At 28.5% G+C, this 9,980-nt stretch overlaps 2 protein-coding genes across 2 annotated transcripts; one reads left to right on the top strand and one right to left on the bottom strand.

The window, feature by feature from the left end:
- The first annotated feature begins 1,278 nt into the window (after positions 1-1,278).
- On the top strand, positions 1,279-3,885 carry LOC100163126 (uncharacterized protein DDB_G0272718). Its single transcript, XM_001948630.4, has 3 exons — positions 1,279-1,449; positions 2,113-2,180; positions 3,296-3,885. The coding sequence occupies exons 1-3, from the start codon at positions 1,438-1,440 to the stop codon at positions 3,480-3,482; spliced, it is 267 nt and encodes an 88-aa protein (XP_001948665.1). The 5' UTR covers positions 1,279-1,437; the 3' UTR covers positions 3,483-3,885.
- Positions 3,886-7,158: 3,273 nt separating this feature from the next.
- LOC100165207 (uncharacterized histidine-rich protein DDB_G0274557) lies at positions 7,159-9,980 on the bottom strand. The gene is made up of 3 exons (XM_001948319.5): positions 9,851-9,980; positions 8,894-8,961; positions 7,159-7,689 (listed from the first exon to the last, which is right to left on the bottom strand). The coding sequence occupies exons 1-3, from the start codon at positions 9,860-9,862 to the stop codon at positions 7,488-7,490; spliced, it is 282 nt and encodes a 93-aa protein (XP_001948354.1). The 5' UTR covers positions 9,863-9,980; the 3' UTR covers positions 7,159-7,487.

Raw genomic sequence — 9,980 nt, 5'->3', positions numbered from 1 at the left:
AATTTTCAAGCTTTTTTATCCAACAAATAAAATTTTATTGATATTTTTAGAACTTCTGGGAAATTTAAATTTTGACCTCCCCAATGCACCAACGATATTCACTTTCTGATCGAACAAGATACTGAAGTTGAAAATCGTAGCATTATTTCGACTACTTATTGTGTACACAGACACAAAAAAAATTAAAAATTAAAAAAAAAAATAAAAAAACACACATCATTGTAAAATCAATACATTCATCGTTCCACTCAGAATCTAAAATTAATAATTTATGTTCAAATAGTATTTTTTCATGTTCATGTTTACTCGTACGCAAATACGAAAAACAAAATGAAACTTCAAATGGCCATAGTAGTAAATAAAACTAAATACTCGTCATTTTTATTTTTTTTTCTGTTAGTTCGCAAAAATTTGAAAATTATATACTAGTTATTAAATTATATAGAAAAGTTTCAAACGTAACAATTTTTATTAGAGCTTCAGCTGCGTGTTCAAACGAAAGAAAGAAATATTTACACGATACCATAATTGGCATAATTATTTATTACATAGGTATGTTTATGTATACCTACCTATGCAATAGGTTTTTAGATCACGTGGCGTATATAATTATTAACATGCATGGTAATATTATGTGCATAGCGTTAAGAGCGTCAATAATGATAATAATAAAAAATATATATCATATAGATATATAGAATATAACGTAAAGTAATACGCGCAAGTATCGCAATGATAATAATTATACATTTATAACCGTTTTAAAGAGGATGGAAAAAATTAACGAAACAATAGTAACTATTGACTGTTGACAGTTGACGGACTTTTTTTTTTAAAACATCACAAAATTACGACGACATATTATACACCTCGACATAATAATATGTGTGCATATTATACCTCACTCGGCGGTGAAAAACAAACCCGTTTCTTCGGCGCACTGCTTATATTATACACATGTAACGGACCTAATAAATGATAATATAAACCTATACACATAATATCATATATACTTATCCACCTGTTGGCCGTTACACATGACGTGCGTGATCTCGTTGGCCTATCCACGTCTCCGACGGAGAGGGAAACGGCAAAAACCGAGTGAGTGTATAGTTGCATAACGCACTTGCGAGCGTATTATAATACCCACCGCACATCTGCACTGCGCGGGTCAACCCTTCTGCAACAATTTCTGCTGCGCTCCTCGAACAATAATAATGACCCGTCCAAGCAGAATTTACATAATTCTGTTAGATTTAGGTATACGCGCACACACATGGGTAGGGTGAGTTAGGCGTACCACGGCCACCTATATATAAACGTGCGCGATTAAACCATGACAACTTGTGCAGTAATCGTCAACGAGAAAACGTCCGGTCGGGTCTAAAATATTAAATATAAATATATTATCTACGTGACATCACAACAGTCGCAAAAATGAACACCTCAGTGAGTACCTATACATGGATTTTGTTTCATTTTTTTTTTTCGATCTTTGAAATATATTACTATAGGTATCTTGTAAGACAACTGGTATCGTTATTATCGAATTTGTTTTGACCACGACAGCCGGTTTCCATTCTTAAGCATCGATTCGTTTGTCGATTTCTTGACGTCCGTTCGATTTTGTTGTTTATATTACGAACAAACGTCATACTATAGACTACACTACTAGAGTAACAAATGATTTTGGAAGAGAAATATAATTGTGGTAGAGATACAACCATGTGTGACCATCAGAGACAATAAGCACCACCACGCATGCCACAATGCAAAATTCCAGCAGAATATTGTGAACTGCTATAAATTTATTGATTAAAATCAATCATCAAATTATCATTTATTCAGGATACAAAATTTACTTAGGAAAATTGCCAGTTCGATATAAATTATCTCAATAAATTATATTTTAAACTTTAATAATTTGATAGGTACCTAACCTACTTACCAAGTGAAAAATAATTTTTCGTCGACATTATTTTAATTAAAAAAAAACTCAAATATTTAACATATATTATAGTCTGGTATAATAGTTTATTACTTATGATTTATGAAAAATAAACTCATTTTTTTCTATCATAATTTAATGTGCTCTTAATATAATGATTTAAGGTTGCTATTCTTTTGACTATTCTCTCGGTGGCTGCTGCTTCTCCACTATTCTTCAGTCATCCAAAACAGTAAGTAAAATACATATTATATATCTTTGGATAATAAATAGTTTCTTAAAACAAACAATATCAATGGATTTCGCAGTGCATTATACACATGAAATAACATGAATTATGTTTATGTTTTATGTATATTGTTTATTGTCTATCTTTCAACTTTAAAATGTTTATCTATATGATATAGTGAAAAAACGAGTAAAAAACTTTTAGATGCATTATATATTAGGTAATTAAAATGTATTGAACTACTTTAATAAAATTTAAATATCTAAATATAGTATAGATACCTAAATAAACATATGGTACACAAATAAATATAATAAATTGTATGGTATTTACATTTTTAGTTTTTAAATCAGATAAGTAGTAAAGTATAGTATAGTATTATTTTATATCAGAAGAATAAATTATTTGATATGCATATTATATGCATTATGCATACATACTTACGTTTGGAATATTTATTATCATATCCTTCCTTTAAACTTTTGTGTTTTGAATCAACAATAATACTTGTAATAAATAATAATGAATACAAATATAGTTGTCTGGAATTTCTGATATGTTATGAAGTGAATTATAGTAATTGTTTTAAGTTTTATTTTAATTTCTATAAAAAATAGCTAAAATCCTATTATAATACTAAACAAATTTCTTCAAATTTCTATTATTTTCTTATGAATCTAAAAATATATTTTGTATTTTGAGTTGCAATTCTGTCTTGCGGATTTTCCATAAGAATGACATCCTTAAAGGAAATACCTACCAATTTTTTTTATCGTAATAGTGATGATTCTACACGCAATAAACATTTTACATTTTATTTGGAAAATTTCATGCGCAATATCATGAATTATGGTTATCATCGCCAATGTTATAAATCCCCATGAAAGTGCAGAGTAATAAATTATGTAGGTGCACACAATATCTACGTATTTTATAAATCTTATTTTGACTATTATTGATGACCCGCTGGTGATCATAATATTATTAAATATAACATTATTCTGTATTGAAATTTTAATCCCTGGATAACTTAAATTCCATGTTAATAAGTCAACTTAGCATTATACATTTATAAACATTTATTTTATCAAGAGTTAACCATTGTTTACGATTTATAGCGAACACCACGTTATCCATGTACCATACCATGTACACAAGGTTCCAGTTTACATCAAAGAACCCGTATACATTGAGAAGCCTGTCTACATTTACAAGACCGTCGACCATCACGATCATCACTACCATCACGATGACCACAGTTATGACCACTATAACCACGATGATCATTATGACAGCCATTATTGATAAGACTAAATATAATAACGACTTTTAAAAGTTATAGTTGTTTAAAAATTCAAGATCAATTTACTTTTGTAATATAATTATAATAGGTCATGAACCGTAAACTTAAATCTCCTTTTTTACCATGTAAAATAATGCCTGTTGTTATTATTTCTTTCAATTTACCTCATTGTTTTGTTTACTTTATTCAATATAGTTCTTAAACTGTTATTTTTTCTGCTCTTTGCGAAAACCATTAATTGTTTTAATTTGATTATTGGCTATTGTATTTTATTAAAATATAGTTTATTAAATAAAATTATGTTTTCCCCTGAACTACTAAATTATTTTCACTTGCATTATGACATTATGTCATTATGTCATTGTACATACTTAATAAAATACTATACTATTATTTCACAAACTATACATTTGTTTAATATTATCGTATAAACATTGAATATTAGAGGATTTCGTCTCAGATCACTTCAATCTCATCACTGGATATTTTGTGTAGGTAAATTATGTATTTTAAAACATTTTTAAGTAAGTATCACATTGCAAAAAACAGGGTACTGCCTCTTCTGTATAGTATATTTCAAGTGTACGCCTCGTTGTTAGTGCCACAATTGTTTGTAAATCATTTTTGCTCGCTATTGCAGCTCCTACTTTTTTATTACTCTTTCCTGTGGGTATTTTCGTTTTTGTCATTAAGATGACACATTAAATCAGTTTATTCTTATTGTTTTACGGCGTATTTCGCATACGCTAATCAATCTGTACAACAGTAGTTCCCAATTGAACTTTGGACCCATACCAAAAACTTAAACATTGGACCAGGAACCCTTTTTTTGTTTATACTTATAGAAGCTTTATCTTTATGTAAAAGTTTAAATTTTGTTTTAACATTAAAAATTAAAATTAAATTTTATCTATAGTTTCGTTTAATTTTTGCACACCTTTTGAACTACATCTGCAATTAAAATCTGCTGCTATACTTCTTTCGTGTCAATTTATCCAATATTCTTGGTTTCAATCGTAAAATTATATTCACGCATAATGTTCAAAATTTAACATACATTTTTTCATGCAATTTTTGTGTATACCATTTAAAAAATATCGAAAATACATATTTTTAATATTTTTTTATACGGGTTTAAAATTAGAATTTTGATAAAAATCGTCAAAATCATGAAAATTTGAAAATTATTTTGTACTTAAAAATTCACAAAAAAATGTACAATCTAAATTCTGAGATTTAAAAATATAATACAAATCATTTGAAGTTTAAACTTTTACGATTTGGATATTACAGGTAAAATAACGATTTATCATCGAACGATGTTTGATATTCTTATTCAGTTATAATTCAAAAACAAAAAACCCTACGAGTACGTACCTTTAAATTTCGTTTATAGTAGGTAGTTTAGAAAATATTAAAGATACATATGCAGTGTGCACGATTATTTTTTACAATGATTTAAAGTTCAAATTTATGAGTAGTTAAAATTTGTTAAAATCGTGAAAATTTGAAAATCATTTCGTAATTGAAAAATTATAAAATATTCCATTTGAATAACTAAGGCTTGATAATGTAACAAAGTTTTACATAACTATAATCCATACTAAAACCAAAAATCGTTTGGTTATTTTGTTGTAGGATATTTAAAAATATAATTATTTATTATTATTACTTAAAACTTAGAATTTAAAGTATGCTATTAAATCTTAAAAACATAATGACATTAAGTGCAATGATTTAGGCAAAAAATGAATTCAACATACGCAGTAGCCAGTAGGTATTAGGTAATAATAGTAAAATAAATTACTTTAATAACAATAATATCATAAAATATATACCTAGATACTTACTTAATAAATTATAATATAGGCTGACAGACTTTGGCCTTTACTTAAAATCATTTTTTCACATGCAATGATTTATCATTAAATTCAAATTTAACATATCCATTATAGTGACCCATTCGACACCTACTCTTATATAGTAGAGCTTTCATTTAAAAGCAACTATCTAAATTCAAAAAATATTCGTGACACGAGGAAACAAACAAACCGTTTGAAACTGACAATTTTTAATTTTAGCTTATGGTTTTGGAGGTCCCTTAGAATCGGAAGTACGAGTTCTTTGCACACTCTATTGTTGCGGCACTGGGTGCGAGGGTAAAATATACACAATGGGAAAGTCCTCGTGCTTAGTATATCGTAATATTCCAATTTGGCACTAAGACTACACTATTATTGGAACCCCGTATTGATCACAGAACAAGGCCAGCTAGAAGATGTAATACATGTGTAGCTACGAATACAGCTGCAATTACATGGCGACACATATAGGACCGTGGGTACCAAATACTAATTCGGGGAATCGACCTCCACAGACCGTGAGAGCGACAACACTTGTCGTAAGGAACAAGAGAAATAGAGGGATAGGCTTAGACAGGAGAACCCTTAAGCGCTAATTTTTTCAGACGTGATTTTACGAAGCTAATGCCTGAAAACCTTCGCGCCAGACGATCTTTTAAATTAATTATTTAGACTTTGAATATTTTGATCAGCAATATTTTGAACTCGGTAAATAAAAGAGTTATACCATATATTTTCTAAACACTTAGATTATTCGTTGATCCTAATACTTTAGTTACTCTTTACAATAGTAACTGAATTAACGTGATATCATAATAATGTACAGTTAAAAAGCTAGTGTTCGTGTGTTATTTGTAATTATTAACGATTTCACCTCATCCTGTTTCGTCAACATCATTTGTAAGCGGTAAACGCTGCACATTCGCCCTCACTTCCAACCGCCAACTAAAGGTAATGATTAAAGGTGTCCCCATAGACATTTCAACTGATGAGCTGAAATCTTAATTAGAGGCATATAATTTAGATGTTAAAAAAAGTTTAAATATTAAACGCTTTGGCACAATACAGACAAACCAATGCCAATTTGCCTGGTTATCTTTTAAAAATAGACAACTCCAAAATAATTATAAGCTCAATATACAAACCTCCAAAAGACCGCCTTGAATCCTCCAATCAAAACCATAACCATAGCATACCATACCATAACCAATACCGAAGAATGATGTATCGCTGCCAGAGATTATAACGCAAAGCATTCGTTGTAGCACATTCGAATCGTGTAAGTCAAACTCTTCCCAAATATGACTCTCAAAACGGCCACACAATAGTAGCACACTGGCACCTACTACCCAACTCATTTTCCAACATCATACAGACATTGTCAATGAGGACCACTGTTGTACAGATTCATTAACGTATGCAATATACACTGAATGATTACAAGAATACACTGGTTTAATGTACCAACTCAATGACAAAAACTATAAACGAAAGAGTAACAAAAATGATCATCTGCAATAGCGAGCATCGAAATTATTTACAAACAACTGCTGCACTAACAACCGGGATAACTTAAAATCTACTATACAGCTGTGGGAATACCCTGTTTTTTTTAATGTGATATTTACTCATTAATATTTTCAAATACATAATTTACATACCAAAATATCCAGCGATTTAATTACTGTGATCTGAGACGAGTGCCTCCAGCATTTGGTGTTTATACCATAATATCAAACAAATATATAGTTTGTGAAATAATATCATATAGTATCTTATAATTTATAAAGTTTTTACTTAATGAAAGTGGAAATCATTTAGTAGTTCAGGGAAATAAAAATATTTATTTAATATACAGTTTATGTGAAATATTTTAATTTTAATAAAACACAATAGTTAATAATCAAATAAAAACAATTAATGGTATTCGTGAAAATCAGAAAAAATAACAATTTAAAAACTACAATAAACTAAACAAAACCATTAGGGAATTTAAAAAAAAATAATAACAACAGGCATTATTTTACATGGTAAAAAAGGAGCTTTAAGTTTACGGTTCATGACCTATTACAATTATATTACAAAAGTAAATTGGCCTTGAATTTATAAAAATCTATACTTATAAAAGTCTTTATTATAGTGTTATCAATAATGGCTTTCATAATGATCATCATGGTCATAGTGGTCATCGTGGTGGTCATCGTGGTGGTCTTCGTGGTGGTAGTGATGTTCGTGATGATGATCGACGGTCTTGTAAATGTAGACAGGCTTCTCAATATATACGGGTTCTTTGATGTAAACTGGAACCTTGTGTACATGGTATGGTACATGGATAACGTGGTGTTCGCTAAAATCGTAAACAGTAATTAACTCTTGATAAAATAAATGTTTATAAATGTATAATGCTGAGTTGACTTATTAACATGGAATTTAAGTTATCCATAGATTTAAATTTCAATACTGTCTATTATAATATTATATTATTTCATAATATGATCTCGAGTGGGCCAAGAATAATAGCTAAATTTAAAACAATCCGTACAAAATACGCAGATATTGTGTGCACGCCTACACAATACACAATTTATTAAGGTGCATTTGATGGGATTTATAAAATTGGTGCACCAATCATGATAAACCATAATTGATGATATTAGGTACGCGTTACTTTTTCCAAATAAAATATAGTTATTCTGTATAGAACCATCCGGTTTTTACCATAAACAAATTGATAGGTATGGGAGCATGTCGTTATGTTCTTATGAAATCTCTACAAGTATTGCAACTAAATATTTACGATTCCGTGTATACATATTGAGATTCATAAAAAAATAATCGAAATTGAATGATATTGCTTTAGTATGGAAATCATATTTTAGCTATTTTCCATAGAAATTAAAATAATATTTGAAACAATCACTATAGTTTTTTTTAACTTATAAATACCTAGTAATAAAAAATCAGCAATTCCAGATGCAATATTTGTATAGTTGTATTTATTACTATAGTAGTATTGTTGATTCAACGCACACATGTTACAAGAAAGGACATAATAATATACCTACATTTCATTATTTCAGTAATTATGTGTGTATAATATGATATACAAAACAAATAACTTATTCTTCTTATATAAAATGATAGCGCCTACTACTATACTTAAATACTTGTCTGATTTAAAAACTAAAAATGTAAATATAATACAATATAATATACTTATGAGTTATGTATGTAGTATAAGTTTGTTTATATATCTGCACTGAATTTATATAAATTGTAATTTATATAATTTATAATAATTTATATAATAAATTTAAATTACCTATTATGTACATAGTGCATTTAAAAGTTTTTTACACGGCTTTTCACTATAATATATTATATTGTATAATGTATGATAAAAACTTTAAAATTGAAAGTTAAACAATAAACGTGTATGCATCATTATCTTTGTTATTTCATGCATATTATACGCTGCCAAATTCATTGATATTCTTTGTTTTTTAAAAATAATTTATAATCAAAAGTAATATAATATGTATTTCACTTACTCTTTTGGATGACTGAAGAACAGTGGAGAAGCAGCAGCCACCGAGAGAATAGTCAAAAGAATAGCGACCTTAAATAATTATAATAAAAGGGCTTTAAAATATGACAAAAACAAAATTAGTTTATTTTTAATGAGTATTAACATATTATACCAGAGTATACCATGTGTTACATATTTGTGGTTTTTTTTTTTTTAAATTAAAATATTGTAGACGAAAAGTTATTTTTTATTTGGTAGGTACTTTCCAAATTATTAAAATTAAAAATACAAGGTAATTTATATCAACTGTAAACTGGAAATTTTTTTAAGTAATTTTATATTGTAAATAAATGATAACTTGTCTATTTTAATCAATAATTTATAGCAGATCACAATATTATTGTGCATTGTAGGATGTGAAGCATGGCAAGCGAGGTGCTTGTTGTCTCTGCTGGTCGTATACACACTGCACGTTTGTCTCGCTACCATAAGCATACCCTCAATTATTATTTATATTCAAAATGCTTTTGAAACCAGTGCCGTAGACAGGAATTTAATAGGATGGTTTTCATAATAATTACATATTGTATAACAAATTAATTAATATAATAAATACATTTATATACTTGTAAGGGGTACATGTTATGTAAGATGGAGTTGAACTCCCTACCCCCCCCCCCCCGGGGTGAAAAGGCCCTGTTTGTTACTATAATAGTCTATCGTTAAGTATCACATTTGCTCGTAATATAAACAACAAAATCGAACAGATGTCAAGAAATTGACCAAAAGAATCGAAACTTAAAAATACGTGTGAAAACCGGCTGTCGTGGTCAAAACAAATTCAATAAACACGACACAGTTTTCTTAGATAGTATTATAGTAAGATGATACTATACCAATAATATGTATGGATTTATATATTTCAAATATCACGAAAAAAAATAAATTAAAATAAAACAAATTCGATGTAGGTACTCACTGAGGTTTTCATTTTTGCTGCTGGTTGTGGTGTCGTGTAGATAATAATATATATTATTATATATTTAATATTATCGAGACGATCGGACGTTCTCGTTCACGATTACTGCACAAGTCGTCATGTTTTAATC

The sequence above is a fragment of the Acyrthosiphon pisum genome, chromosome A2, assembly GCF_005508785.2.
Source record: "Acyrthosiphon pisum isolate AL4f chromosome A2, pea_aphid_22Mar2018_4r6ur, whole genome shotgun sequence".
Classification (NCBI taxonomy): domain Eukaryota; kingdom Metazoa; phylum Arthropoda; class Insecta; order Hemiptera; family Aphididae; genus Acyrthosiphon; species Acyrthosiphon pisum.
Note: the sequence above shows the minus strand (reverse complement) of the source record. Positions and strands in the feature narration are given on the sequence as shown.